At 37.1% G+C, this 16,197-nt stretch overlaps 1 protein-coding gene across 1 annotated transcript in view; it reads right to left on the reverse strand.

Annotated features, from left to right (window-relative positions):
- Positions 1-7,042: 7,042 nt before the first annotated feature.
- LOC102684101 (NACHT, LRR and PYD domains-containing protein 3-like) overlaps positions 7,043-16,197 on the reverse strand; it is a 78,614-nt gene continuing 69,459 nt past the window's right edge. The window contains exon 10 of the mRNA XM_069184696.1: positions 7,043-7,729. Within this exon, the coding sequence (XP_069040797.1) occupies positions 7,194-7,729 (536 nt within the window). The 3' untranslated portion in view covers positions 7,043-7,193. The remainder of the gene's footprint in view (positions 7,730-16,197) is intronic.

Here is a 16,197-nt window from a genome sequence, read left to right on the forward strand (position 1 = left end):
ATTAATGTTTTATGATGAGGTTGAACATTAGGAATACTTACGCAATTATTGTAATTATTGTAATGAGTTATAAAATCAGGAAATAGGGACTCATAAAATGAAATAAGATAAATATTGTAACAGAAAGAATAAGGTTTTGGATCCTGAGATGAAGTTAAACAGATGAGTTTATTGCATGCAAGGAACAATAAAGCCGAAGTCTTGTTTCCCGCAAGAAACAACAAAACCGAAGTATTGTTCAAAGTGCTGGTACAAACTTTAGGTTTATATAGTCCTTCCTTGCTGCTTCGGACGTCATTCGTTATTATGGCAAAGGGGGGAGGTCACGTGTTTGGCCAGTTTACAGCTTTTTGGCCAAATGGTCAGGGATTAAGTCCACAGGGGGTTCCCTAGCTCTCCTATCTCACATCTGGAATCCTTATCAGTTAACCCCCTTCCTGCCATAAACTCTAGCCTTAGAAGTCCAATCTTCATGCAGAAATGACTTAAAATTAACCCTGTCTTTACATCTTACTTCAATATAAACAATCAAATCTGAATAAGGTGCTGATACAGCTTGCACATTTAAAGATTTAAAATAATTTAATGGTGCCAAACGTTTGGGAGGGATGATGGCAGCCAATTTCAATCAGATGCAGCTGTCAGTAATTCACATCACTCTCGATTTAATTTCCTCTTCTAAAATACTGGAAATACTGAATGTGATCCACTTCTCTCCCTCACATACAGTACATCTTTCACATCCCTCCTCCAGCCCATCTCCACCTCTGCAGCTGCCCCTCGGTCACTCCTCACTCTGCCAAGAGATTAGCCAACAGACAAGTGGATGAAGCCAAATTTTCTCTAAAACATCTTTTCAGTACACTTGATACTTGCCCATTGTTATTCCTGAAGAGATACCATAAAGTTAGGGTTTACTGAGTGTGTTACTTATTCTGTTCCTCAGCGTTATAATAAAGTACAATTCAGACCATATACTTAACATCAAACAACATACTGTATTAAGGAACAAGTAATAGGTTCATTCCATGCTGAAAAGAGAAGAGAGAAAACACAACGTTTCGAAAGAAGGCTTCACAGCCAAAATGTTGTGTTTTCTCTCTTCTCTTTTCAGCATGAAATAAACCTATTACTTGTTCTTTTGCAGACTATGCATGCTGATGCAGCCACCCACCTAAACTAAATAGCATATTATACATGTACTGTAGCAATGTGAGGATTGATTTGAACAATTAGAAAGTGGAACAGTAAGTTGTGAGAGTGTTATGATGGAGTCAAGCAAGCACAATGACAAGGAGATGCACACTCAAATTCTAATCGTATACTGTAATATATGATTTATTAACACAATACCAAACCACCTGCTGTAATAATATTTGTGAATTCGTCGGATGAGACACGTTTGATCATTCACTTATGGATTACATTTTAAATTATGTAATTGATATAACTAATGATATCAGAAATATATAATATATAAGAATAGAGACAACACAGTTGTGCAGCAGTTAGCAGTGCCCTGGGGCCCTGTGGTGCTGTCTGAATGGAGTTTACATGTTGACCCTATGGTCACTTGGATTCCCATTGGGTGCTCTGGTTTTCTCCCACAGTCTAAAGACATGCAGATGGGTTCATGTTTGTATCTGTGTGTGCACTGTCATTCACCCATTGCTTGCCAGGATAGGTTCTAGCACCTAGACAAGTAGAAGAACAGTTACAGTCACAAGAGTTAACTAACGTTGGGTAAGGAAGTAAGATCTGAACAAAGTAGTCAATAGAGATCATTCCTTCCCTTCCTCTTTCAACTAGAGCTGTAGGGTCATTTTGGAGTGATCTCTGTGTCTCTTGGGCTGTGACAGGCTGTGTCCCTTACTCTTTCCCCTCTCTTATTCTTAGTTGTACTGAAATTTCGGAAAGAGTTGTGGATAAGGTGTGCAGATGTTCTGCAACTATTTATTTATATCTGCAGGATGGAGAAATGTGAACTAACTGAAAGATATTGTGAAGATCTGGCCTCTGTTCTGATGTCACAGAAGTCTAATCTAAGATGGGTGCATCTATTTGGGAACAACCTGGGGGAATCAGGAATGAAACTGCTGTCTATAGCTCAAAGAAGTCACTACAACAAGGTTTTACAATTTATTTTGTGACTTTATGCTAATAATGTTTATCATCTATTTTTTCTCATGATTTTATTTTCTTTCTTTTCACAGTTGTGTCACTGTGACTGTCCTCTCTCTGCCTTTTCATAACTTTATCACATAAAGTGGTCTCAATAATTATTGGCACCCCTGATTAAGATGAACAAAAAAAACTGTATAAAATAAACAACACAGATAATGACCTATATTTTATTCCCCCTAAAAATGTTAAAACTGCAGGCTTTTATTTTAATACAATTATTTCAAAACAAATGTTTAAAAGAGTTAATCAGAAACATAGGTATCAAAATTATTGGGTCATTTTCCTCTATAATGTTTAATAAGGTTAAAGAACACATTGGGAGAGAAGGTATTCTGATTCTGGATGATGTGTGAATTCTGGGATTTTAGTGTAACAACTCTGCACTTACCAGGTAGCGTGCAGCTATCTGTTTCAGTGAAGTGAACCCAAGTGCAGGCAGAGACAGACAGGCTGAAAAACCTGTCAGGCAAGGTGAGAGAAGCACAGTCAAAAGCCATGGTCAGAAAAAAGCAAAGTTCAAGCCAGGAAGTCACATATCAGAGGCACACAATGGATATCCAAGGGCAAAGTCAAGGTAAAAAGCTGGGTTCAAGGCACAAGAGAATGTAATAAAACACTAGGTGATCCAGAACGCAGTCAAGAAAGCAAGTGAAGTAAAGCCAGGAGATCCAAACAGGTGCGCAAACCAGCACTTTCTCAGGAGCGGGCATAACATTTAGTGGGTATTTTTGGGAAGAATGCTTGTTTTATCCATTAATTTCTTGTAGTATAGCAGAAAAAACATCTGTTTCAGTCTCTCCCTGCTGCCAATAGGAGCACAATTTGTCCTTGCTGGGCAGCCAAGTTTGCCAGTGTTGCCCAGTTTAGATGGCTAGGCTGTGGTCAGTGAGCCTGTAATGTAATAGGATCTGTTTCTCCTTGTTGTCACTCACTTCTATATTTGTTTTGTTTTTACTTTGTTATTTCAAACATTACTGCTGTTTTTCCTGGAAGTTAAAGTGAGGCACTGCTATGAAATTTATAAGCTGTGATACTGATGACAATCCCTGTCCTGTTTAACTTGTTCATTACCTGTGTAAAGTAAAGGCCAAAATTTGGCCCAGACACTAGGATAACTCCCTACTGTTATCGAGAAATCCCCGGGGATCTTTAAAGACTAAAAATAGGTTTATTTCAACCGAGTCAGGACCTCGGTTTAACATCTCATGCGAAAGACAGTGCCCACTACAGTATAGTGTCCCCACCACTATACCAGGGCATTAGGACCCACACAGACTGCAAGGTGGGCGCCCCCTGCTGGTCCCACAAACACAACTTCCAGCAGCAACCATAGCTTCCCAGGAGGTCTCCTATCCAGGTACTGACCAGGCTCAATCCTGCTTAGCTTCAGTGGGTAGCCAGTTGAGAGCTGCAGGGTGATATGGCTGCTGGCTTCTACTGATTATATACTGTAGTTCTACAATTCTCAGATATTCAATTTCAATTTCTGGTCTGTAAAAACAGTGTCCTGGCCTATCCTGCATACTGTGAACTGCAGCTCAATAGCTCATGACACTTCACTCAAATGCACAAAAGCTGTGTACATTGCGCATTAGGGCCCAATCTGTGCACAACACCTGAAGAATATTCACCAGACCAAACATTTTTGTTCTACTTTTCATTGCAGGTTTATCCTGTCTTTGTTATTTTGCAGTTCACATGCTGATGTAGCTCCATCAAACAAATCTTTGATCTACTGCAAATGTTATATTTACTGTGCTTGTTTTGTGTTTCTGTAGGTTTGGGTACTTCAAAAGTCCGAGACAAGGGTAGTCAGGAAGATGCCTGTAGATCCGCTGATGTCTGAAACACCACACGTCTGTAGATCATCACAAGTCTGTTGATTAAAGATGTGAAAAAACCCTACAGATGTTTGTTAAACAAAACAATTTGACTGTTAACTGAAGCTTTGTACTGCCTGCCAGGAAGGAAGACAGTTGTCCTGCCAGGTCAGTCAGACAAACAGCCACACTGCTGACTGTGGAAGAAGAGCTTGTTATTCTTGTTATTCAGCAATTTTGTCTTACTACAATTTACCACATCAATTAGTCAGGCTTTGCCATACAATAAGGATTTGACTTTTTTTTTCTCATTTGAGAGAAACATTGATTTATCTGAGGCCTTATAAATTATACAGACAGCTTGCTTTAGCCAATTTATACTTTCCAAGATACAACAAGGCTCTTTTTCTAATCACATGATTTACAACATTTCAACCCAAAAATAGAAAATCAGAAATAATCACTTCCAACAAACTGCACTTTTTAAGAAACTTCTGTGATAGAGAAAACAGACAAATGCATCTTGAAATCACCAACATACAAAAAAAAAATGATACCATTTGTTTTTACCATTCTGTTGGTGTCGAGTAATTTATAGTATGTTAATACATAATAGGTAGAAATTTAACCAATACTATGGAAATTCAGAATTCACTTGTATAAGTAAGCAAATAATTGCTGAGATTATTCTTTCATCTTAAAGAGCATTTTACAATACAAATGGGGAAGCAAACAGCATTATCCTTGCAACAAGCAATGTTAAAGGAATTAAAATTTAGTAAAGAAGTTAATTCCACAAGAAATTACATCACTTAGATTATGATATTGATTATGAAAGGAACAAGTAATAGGTTTATTCCATGCTGAAAAGAGAAGAAAGAAAACAACGTTTCGGCCATGGAGCCTTCTTCCGAAACGTTGTTTTCTCTCTTCACTTTTCAGCATGGAATAAACCTATTACTTGTTCCTTTGCAGACTACGCATGCTGACGTAGCTACCCACCTTGATTCTGAAATATGAATTTGGTACTTCCAGATGTATACATTTGTTTTAAATGTTTTTTTACAGTTTACAACTTTTTAAACTTTATGTTTTTTTTCACAAATTAACTTTGTCTAATCAGTGAAATGGTAGACAATTATGGGACTTTAATAATGATGTATAATTACACAAAAAAACAAATGAAGTGGTTTCTGTACAGTACTGTACTTATGTATGATTAATGATGTCTGACTAGGTAAGCAGTGTTTTTGTGACTAAAAACACAAACCACGTTGTGAATTTTAATTACAGTATATGTGTTTCTTTTGTCAGTTTGGTGATGAAAGTAAAAGTTGGTGTAACATTTTCCCCATAATGCATAATGGAAATAGGTTTCTCTTTTTACAATGTTTCACTATATGAAAGGGTTTCTGAGAACAAATTACTTTAGGTACAGGTGTATTGTGAACTCTGAATGAAAAAGGGACTCTGCATTTATGCAATGATCATTTTTAATTTGGCCTGAACATTTGATTGCAACTTTTTCGTCATGGCAGGAAGTGTTCTGCATTGTCCAACTCATTTGGATAGGCAATATTTTTTTCACTTTTGCTGGTATTATAGAAATCATGGATTGTGTTTGTCTGAACATAATCCTGACTTCTACTTGAAAACATCACCAAAGGGAAGAAAAAGTGTTATCAGGGGGAATACTTTGTTTTGTTTTGTTTGTTTTGTATGGGTTTATGTAAAATCTTATACATTCTTCTTTGTTTACTTTAATATAGAATCCCTGTAATTACTTGCAGTTTGAGCAGAAACCAAAACAGTTAGAAACTAGTACAATTTTCATGGCATTTAGCTTGCATATCCTTTTTCTGCTGTAATTGTTATTTGGAAAAGATATTCCATGATGAATTGTTAGAAGGTGAGTTACAGCAATAAAGTTTGCTATTCAAATAGCAAATAGCAGGTGCCAACTTAAACAAATCCACTTATCAAAAAGATTATAAGTCCCAATTTATTTATAAGGCAGCAGACATTGTTACAACAAAAGACCAAATTACAGTCCAGGTAGCTGTTTTTCCCAGAGTTCAAATTTGACCCTGACTCTGAATGTGGTTTTGACTATTAAGCAGGTATGTAACTTAAAAAAGAATGACTGTAGCCACCAAGCATTTCAATCTTCACCCATTGTGTTTCTCCTTTTTTATAGCTCCTACCATAATACACCTCACAAACAAAAAGGCATGTACTAAATTAATTTATTTAATTAGATTTTTTATTTCCATTCTTTTAGAAGAATTTTGTGTTCAACATGTGATTTCAAGCAACAGTTCATATTGAAATACATTCCCTTTAAATGTAAAAGTTAGAATTTAAATGGATATTGCTTTGAGGTAATAATAAACATTTAATATTGTTATGATATGAAAATGAAATGCAGTTGGTTTAGGGTTTCACTGTGTTACTGGCAGTATCACAGAGTAGTGCAGTCCTGCAACAGATTATTCAAAAACCTAGAAATGCAGTCTGCGTCAGTGAATGAGGTGCTGTCCATGACACCGTGGCAGCCTACGCATACTGATGCAGGTACCTACTTGAACTACTTTAAATATAGGCTTTCATAATGGTGTAGTAGAACAGTCATTAATGTAAAAGGACAGTAAAATAACTGAGCTCTTAAAACTACTTATAGTGAAAGTTATGACTGGTTCTATAGTAGTAATACCATATATTACAAATCTTAGATTACACATCTTAAAATTTAAAATTTAAAATTTAATCTAAAAGGCACCAAAGTAAAAGTACAATATGTTAGTCTTTTGCAATAGTAGTAGGAATTACATCTTCAGCATTTAATTTTCAGAATTATTTATATAAATGTCTTAATCCATTATAATGAATATATCCCAATTTCCAAATAGCAAATAGCAAACACAACCATCCCAGTTAAACATTGGTAGTTAAAACTGAAAAAGATCTGAAAATAAACATTTCTAGACATATTTCTACATCTGACATCCTATGAAAACAAATTTCTTGATTGCAAATATTTTAAAGAGGTTTTCTATATAGATTTTGTTCTACTACTACTTTGACAATTTGTCTGTCATCTAAATTCATCAGTAATTCTGAGCTTATTGTAATGCTAATAACAGTGATTTGATTTAGCAAAAACATAGTGATCTTTTCAGGACTCAGCATCTATTCCAGCTCGCACAGGGATACAGAAGATCCATGGGTATAAACCCAAAATCCTGAATAGAGAGGCTCACTAAATGTGGTGTTGAATGTGTGCAGGAGAGTTACTGTATCAGTGGAAACACTGAAAAATGACAGAGAACCGGCTGGCCAGTCAAGATAGACTCCTACTCTGTGGGAGGAGGGAACAGGTATGGCAATCTTAGTTGTCCCATGTCGGGCAGAATAACTTACATCAGAGCACTCCAAGCTCCAGGATTTATCATTGTGTCCAAGGTAACAATTATCACTTTCTCCTTTTCTATCAATTCCTTTGTAAGTGACTGCAATTACAGCCCGATCCCCACTCCATTCAGCCTCCCAGTAGCAGCGAGTGCCAGATAGATCCTCTCTGCACAGCACTTGAGTCCAGTGGTCAAATCTTTCCGTGTGATCAGGATATAGCTGTTTCTTTTTCACCCATTCCACTTTTCTGTTCCCCTCAGACAAGATGAGCTGCCTGTGTGCTGTGTTGGGATCCAGTGTAAGCTGACAGGCATCTGCACAAAAGAAAGAGTTAAGAAGAGAGAACAAAAAAGTACAATAGAAAACAGGAGTCTGCTGCAATAGTATGAGTTTTGATGATTGATGGGGAATAATTATATGCTGTTAGCCACTTCACATAAACACACACATGTAACTTCCTGAAGAGGACTTAGGTTTTCAAATTGGTCAAATTTCCACACAGTTGCACACATTTCTGGAGTAGCAGAGGCAGGCACCATAATCTGGTGAATTCCATTTGACCAATCACACCCTACCTGCCTTCTTATTTACTGGAAAGCTGACACTGAAATCACTGAGGTAGCTACACTTTCAATAGTCACACAGGTATTCTTGTTCACAGCTTGCTCATTTCATGATCTCCTGCTCACTCGTGCTCTGAACAGGTTGTCTGTAGCTTGTCAAATCTCCTTGCCCATCTCCTCTGGCTGACACATGCTCCTACCGGAGTTCAGATCTTTCACTAACCCAATGTCTCAGATACTCATGATTCATGTGTCAGTATTGATTATGAAGTCTGCTAGGTTAGCTATTTCAGCTCTTGTTACATATCAGTGTATGACATTCCTTTGAGCTCTAGAATCTACCTGGTTGCTTTTATCTGCAGTGATTTTGCATTCATGCTGAACAAAATAAACAAACTCTTCTAAATTATGTTTCTTTACGGTGCTGTATATACAATTTTTGACATAACATCCCTTAATACTGTTACAGCTTTAAGTGACTAGGAAGTGTCTCTTAGAGTTTAGATAAAGTTTGTGAAACCTGCAGAGTAAACACTTCTAGCTTCAAAGTAGTGAGGATGTTTACTGAGATGTGGGAGCACCCATTCATTTTGTGGCACCCGGGGTGCAGAGAGAGAGATTTAACTACATGTATTGCATTTATTCAGAAAAGCAGATTATCTCTTATTTGACATTTGTAGGCATTAAAAGTTTAATACTTAGTAGAAGTCTGTTTTTTTGTGATTAGGATGTTAGGTCTCTGATACGCCTTGTTTGTACATTTTGTGAATAGAGGAACTTGTGTGTTTTATGTTTAGTTGTGTGTTGTGTAGTGTTTCTGTTGTCATTATTAATAAATCTTTGTTTAACCAAGTGTGCCTGGATTATTGCTCTTTTCACCAAACCTGTGCCAGAGAATAAAGAATTCAAGTGACTTTAATTATACCAACCGCTCGGGTATATTCTAGAGAAATCATTTACTAGTTGGGGTATGAATGATTATTTTACTTATTGACTTAACCACTCAATCAATTTCTGATTTTCACCATTTTCATAACTCCCCATCCATAATAATATAAACTACTCCTTCCAACTTTAAGGAGCATTTTTGTATTTTTAGCTAACTTCATTTAATATTCTATACTTCTAATAAACATCGTCTACTAGGTGATCAGTCTTGAAATCAAAGACAGAGCACTTAGTAAACACTAAGTATCTAAGTATGTGTCTTTTTTATTTAGATTTGGAGCTTCTACAACAATCTATGTGATTTCTAATCTCCGATATTGATATCATCTGCATTTGTGACCAATTAAATTACTATGCCATAACATAGATTTCAATCATTCAGTTAGATCCTAATCAATGCTACAGAGGAACAAAATATGTAAAGCATATTTGGTGTGACTCATCTAGCTGAGGGACGAGTAGACATGATAAGAAACCTGTCAAAACCCCCTTAACTAGTGGGGGGATGAGCCAGGGAGTTGCTACAAGAGTGTAAATGGAGTGTCATTGAGGCGTGCAAGAGAGATTGAAGTGATTTTCTGGGTGAGAGATTGTAAGTGACCAAAGAAGTCAACAGTGTGGAATCCAGCTTAACTAGTAAACTGCAGAGGTGATGTAGGAAGCAGTGTCAAGCAACAACTCACTAGTTTTTAGAGAATCAGATGAGATCACTGATGGGATGAGATGAACAAAGAGAAAAGTTTGCTCAAAGAGATTGTCTTGATCAAGATCACAACAAAGCTTACTGAGGTTTATTTTGGAGAAGGCAAAATGTGTTTGGATCATCAAATCAGGCAGCATTAAGATTGGTGATGTACACTAGGAGAGAATGAAACTGGCCAAGGTGAGTAGCAATGGAGAGATGTGGTATTTCATAAAACAAAAGCAAGACATAGCAATGCATATTGCAAGAGAGGCATCTGAATCTGATTACAGCACACACCAAATGCAAGAGAAATTTGATTGTGAGAGAGATAAGCAAGAGATTATTCTGGATGCAAGACTTATCTACATTAGGATCCATGATTCAAAATAAGGGATTCACCCTTCCTTCCCAATCTCTGTTATAATATCCATTATTGATAGAAATTAGGAAGAACAGTGGTCCTAACATAGAACCCAGTGGCACTCCACTAATTAGTTCACCTAAATCTGAGTATTAACCTCTTATCCTCTGAAGATCCAGTGATCAAAGCAACCATAAAGTTTACCTTGGTTTATCTTACTGTTCCGGGTAAATAATGAAGCGTCAATCAACAGTTCAGAAAGACACCAAATCAGAAGATGAAGGACAAGACAGGGAAAAAGACAGACAAGGCTACAAGAGAGAGATACAAGGTGAGAGGTCCTCGTTAAGATCATCCAAAAATGTTGTTGTTTTTATGGAATTCTGATTTCCTTTGTGAAGAATCCATCAGTTAAATATGGCCTCTCCTGGTCAGCGGGTAAATTTTTAGAATGGGGAGAAAGGTTTAATTTGTGGCTTCCGGGTTTGTAGGGAGAGAGTGAGATTTAACTGCAGGTACAGATCGAGCCATTCAGAATGCTCAAAGCACAATACTAAAAATATCTGTTTCACTGCGTTGTAATGCCTAATACACTTTTTTTCAAATAATCCGCTGCAGTGCTGCACTACTTTGTAAAACCGCCAGGTGGCACAGTGAATGCTTAATGTGGCATGTTGGCTGTCATGTGAAACACTTTGGTTTGGTTGCTGCCAATGACTAGCCCCACTAGGAAAATCTTTGATCCATAATAAAATTTAATTTCTGTACTATATTGACATTTTTTATTAATTTTATATCACAATATGTTGAATATTACAAATACAAGAATGGCAAATTTACAAAGCAAGCTTTTGCAACTGGATTTATAAACAAATATTTATTGTTGTAGGCTGTTGTGATCACAATGTTTGATCAGGTATACATTTGCATTAAAGTAATCTATATTTGTCTTAATGCTAATTTAAGTAAAAAGTAATTAGGAAACAGAAAATTTTATTTTAGATTTTGATCATAAAAGTATATTATACGCATACTATAGTGGCTTTAAAACCATACAAAATCATGCTGTTTTTAAGGGCGAATAACAGAAAGGGTCAATTGCAACGAACTGAGAGCAGGGTACTAACTGGAGTGTAACATATGGTTAGCATGCAACTCCATGCTAAATTAGTGCGCTACCTTAAGACCAAATGCAATTAACTTCATACTGTCATAATGAGGTTTATTATTACATGTGTTTATTAATAAAAGTGTAGTTTATAATAATAGTATTTTTTAATAATTAAGTTTAATGTCTATTTCAATTAGTAGATGTATTACAGCTAATGCATGTAGAGCTTTTAGTATGCGATAGTGAATTTTCAGATATCCTGGGTAGTGAAGAGAAAAATGGAATGAACTGAATAAAGATAAAAACTGAAATTAAAGAAATGCATATTTAAATGGGTTGCAAATCTTAAATGTGTTCTGTCAAAACTGGGTGTTAATTGAATAGATTTTTTATTGTGATGGGACTCTCTCTATGTGTTTCTCAGGGGAAAGCAGGGGTTCTGGGGATTTGGGTGTATGGAAAAGTGACGTAGGCAAAAGAGAGGGTATGTTAAAACTTTTCTCCATCTTTTTAAAAGTGATTATTTATGACAGTGTGCTGAATGTTTTGGAGATGGAACAGAAAGCTCATCCAGTTGCTACTAAGGTTGTGTAGGACTGCAGATTGCACAGTGATGGTGCTGGTGTTTAATGGACTGGTATGCTGACCAAGTGAGAGGCAAGAAAAATGCTCTTTTAAAATTCCAAAGGCTCACAAGATCAAAGCAACGGCACTGAATTAAAAAAAGATCTGTTACAGATGTCTCCTAGTTTACCTTTTTATAGCTTCAAATATATATATTTTTACTTGTAGATGAATCCACTCCCATGTAGCAGCACCTAGTATCCAAACAGTGGGTGATCAGAAAAAGGAAACAATTGTTACGCCCGGCTTTTCGACACAATTTTTTTTAACTTGCTAATACATCAGACACATTTCCTGGCATATTGTGTTTTAAATAAGATGGGAGTGTCTTTCCCAGGTATTAGCTCTTATCTGTACCATACTGTATACAGGTACAGACTTCAAACTGCACCACTGTATCGCTTTGGTAAGGAGACAGACTGCGGCCAAAATCACAAAGACTCTCTCACACCAAATAATGAAGATGAAAAGAAACGGGAAGTCAACACGAGACATTGTACAGCATTTGGCTTCCATGGGCATCTTCGTTTGTGAAAGCACATTGAGATGACAGTATAAAGGGGAGAGGAGGCAAAGAGAATCTAAACCAAGGATGATTCAAAGGTAAATAACTTTCTAGCAACGCAAGAAATTTCGTTACTCTAGGAGGTTTCATGAAAAAGCTACAGGCGTGCCAATTGTAATTGTTTTTATTTTTAAATACATTTTAGCAAAGTCATCTATACAAAAAACTTGCATTTAATACCACTCGACAGCCGGCTGGGTGTGCCGAAAAATAGATAAAAACAAAGCTCTGTTGTTTTTATCCCATAAAGCGCTTTGAGAAGCCACCTTTAAAGGCGCTATATACAATGAAGTGTATTATTATTACTATTGTTAATTTGCTGGAAAGAGAGGTGAACATTATTACGCAGAAGACAAAGGTAGCGATTTACGTTGCATTGTGCATTGTGCTGCTGTAATACAGTTTAAAATAATTAAAAGTCTAAACAGTATCAGCTTTATTTACGGGTTGTAATTAAAAAAAAGTCAAAAACTGCACTCAAAATGCAATTTAGCACTTTCTGGCAAGAGGAGACACCCAAATTAATAATGTAACATGCTACTGTTTGTGCATGAATATAGTTATACTGTTATTTCTTTAGATACGCGATTCCATGTTTTTTAAAATCCCTGGCTGAACTGGGCTTCTATAAGAATCAAGTAATAGGTTTATTCCATGCTGAAAAAAAGAAGAAAGAAAACACATTCCATAAGAATCAGCGCCTTTATATAGCGCCTTTAAAGGTGGCTTCTCAAAGCGCTTTACAGGATAAAAACAACAATAACAACAACAACAATATTGTATTTCATTGCACTTTGACAGATCGTCTTTAAATCAATTGTTGATTTAAAGTTTGACAGTAAATGTTTATATTGTAACGCATACAGCCTCCATTTCTTTATAAAAAATTTAAAAATCGTTTGTGCAGCCTAAGAGGGAGGGTCTGCTCTCAGTGACAGCTGACAATCCTCCATACACTCAAGTAAAAAATTAATAACGCCAATGTAAACGTCGTATTTACAATTTGTCGATAATAAAAATGTTAAGTTCTCTAAAGCTTTGTGATAGTTTACCCAGGGAACTTGTGTAAGCATGCGTGGGCAGTAAAAGATCAGCTAAACTGGGAAGATACGACACCGAAGATATTATTAATAACCTTTTAAATCTGAAGGGAGATCTAAAGGGATACCAACACGATAGAAGCAGGAAGCAGAAGCAGGAACCGTTGTCAGAAGGAAAGATGATGACTATTCGTTGTTATTAAAAAATGACTTAGATTCGAACATGTTGTGATATTTAGAAATATAAAAAGTCAATTAATTGTCCATAATATTGCTATTTTATTTTTTCAAATAAATGTTTGTTAAAAGAAAAATTGTGGAGCTAGCTGGATTTGAATAGCCGACCTCTTGTGCTTTGAAGTCGGGCACTTAGACCATCACATCACTCACACAGTCACATGATGAGTGCCGAAACAGCCCCACACAAACAGTATCAATAGACATTGTACAGCGTATACTATTGTGTTGCAGTACATGAATATAATTATATCGTTATTTATTTCTTTAAATACACGATTTCATATTATATTCCCTATTAATCAAATTCTAAAAGTATGCTTGTTTACTCCGTTGTCACGGTGTCTTCGCAGAAAAGCTTAAAACTCCCACTTTTTATACACATGTTATTTCACATGTTAGTGAAAGACTTCGATGCTTAAAATGTTTAGGGAGAAATGGAATACTGGTTTGTATTTTTTCTTTAAAGTACCGAGACCAGCCATATACAGTTTACATACTGTATGTGTATGTTCCAAAATTAATATCGTTTATGGCCTTCACACGCGCTATGCTCCTATTCATTTTATGCTCAGCTACTAAAATTTCCCTTCAGTGGTAAAATTCCATATAAATATTCAATACTAAAACGCGCACAGTAAAGACATTTAAATATACATATACATGCTGTATACAGTACAGTTTGCATACAGTAATATGTTTATGTTCCTACTGTAAATCAATATCTTTTATGAGCATGTGAAAGGCATGGTGAATCGGAGATTCTCACAAATTACTGTACTTTCCATGATTAGAAAGAAATGCGTGATTGGATCAACGAAATGCTGTGGTGTTACTTTTACAATGATAGAAAAGATAAAATATTTTCATTTACAAAGACGGTTACAAAGAATGTGGACCAGGGCAATACTTTGAGTTTACAACTTGTCCAAGGTCATTCATTATTAATACTATTAGTAATATCTTCAGTAAAGACTTTGATGGCGACAGCTCAAACATGAGAGGTTGAGCTTTATTCGCTCCACCTTGTGGAAATTCCAGATATTATTATTTTTCTTGCGGTACCATGCAGTATTATGCGAGAATATACGGTATTAATACAGTATTATACGGCAACTTGAGTTATACCGCGACAAGCGCACCGCATTATAATGCGGTATCGCCCGCTTGTTTTGAATGGCTGCATCTGCATATCATAGCCTGTTGCAACCATGGCTGCTGGTGCTGCTGTACATGCCATTGTGTGTCTCTGTGCTGGCCCACCAGGTAGATACATGTGTTCTGACCAAACTATCCTATTGTCCTCCCCACATGTCATCCACATGTTGGATGCTGCATCATTGTCATGGATCCAAAAGGGACATCGTGGATATACTGTAGCTATCATTTAGGGGGAGTTTGCTGGTCTACAGAGATCTGCATGGAGTACTGGCATACAGAAGGTATGATGGATGGATTAATACCCTTATTCATTTATTCCTTTTTTTAATTGTATAATGTTACCATGCCAAAAGGGGTTCAGCAGCCAGTTGCCCTTGGACCCCTAGAGGTTTTTTTTCTCCTTACTACGGAGTTTTTGGTTCCTCTCCTCCATAGTCTTCTGGTCTTTTCTGTTCTGTATTCACAACATGTATGGTCACTTGCTTTGTTAAGTGCCTTGGGACAACCTTGTTGTGGAAGGCACTATATAAAAATACATTGAATTTAATTTAATTGAACATTAAAGGAGCTGCAGGAATTTCTGGCAGGTACTGATCACTCCTTTTCTGTCAGAAAGCTGAAGATGAAGAGGAATTTCACCTTCCAACATGATGTAGCAGCAAGGCTTATTAAATACAGGAATTAAGTTTGCTGCTCCCTTGCCAGTCTCTCTCCCTCATATCAAGTGGTGCTGGATACAGAGAGGCTGTTCCATTTGGTTCACATTTAAGATGTTTTTCTAGCTGATAGAGTATCCTGATAAGGAACAACTCCCAAAGCTGAGACACATCAGCCACCCTAATAAATGGTCATCTCTGGCTCCTTACTGTCTGGGAGATTCCAAGGGAGAGTCTCATCCCAAGGTTTACAACCCTAAGGTTAGAAAGCATGGTTACTCATCCTCAGCCAATCAGGAACTGGTAGGGCAGGTTAACCCCACGTGGGTCCGGATGCTTACGAAACTTTCAACCAATGAACGACCATAGTTCCTCCAGGTAAAACAGGTAGCACAGGGCGCCTCGGGGCTCCTCCTGGACATCCACAGACTCAGCTCGGACAATCACGTAAAAGCCAGTGTGTCAGAGTGGCAGGACTTTCCTTTGTTCTAAGAGTCAAGAACGGAGGTCTCCACCGCATAACCAAAGGATCCACCCAAGCAGCAAGCCTCGTGAACCCACCGCGAAAGCTCCCCTGATCAACAAGTGAACTACGGTTGGAACTGTGGACAGCTGAATCTGTGGATTCAGGACTTGCGCTACATCAGGAACGAACCGGTCTTCTTCCTGTCTAAAGAGTGTGACCTGCTTGAACCGCAGTCACTTTTCTCCCGTGCAGAAACTCTGCTTGTAAAGCCAACACTAACTAGCCGGTCTTCAGAGAGCATCAGCAGCGCATCGCAGCAGAAATCGCTCTCACTTCTCTCCAGCCGCAACAGCACTGCCTGGCAC

The sequence above is a fragment of the Lepisosteus oculatus genome, chromosome 27, assembly GCF_040954835.1.
Source record: "Lepisosteus oculatus isolate fLepOcu1 chromosome 27, fLepOcu1.hap2, whole genome shotgun sequence".
Classification (NCBI taxonomy): domain Eukaryota; kingdom Metazoa; phylum Chordata; class Actinopteri; order Semionotiformes; family Lepisosteidae; genus Lepisosteus; species Lepisosteus oculatus.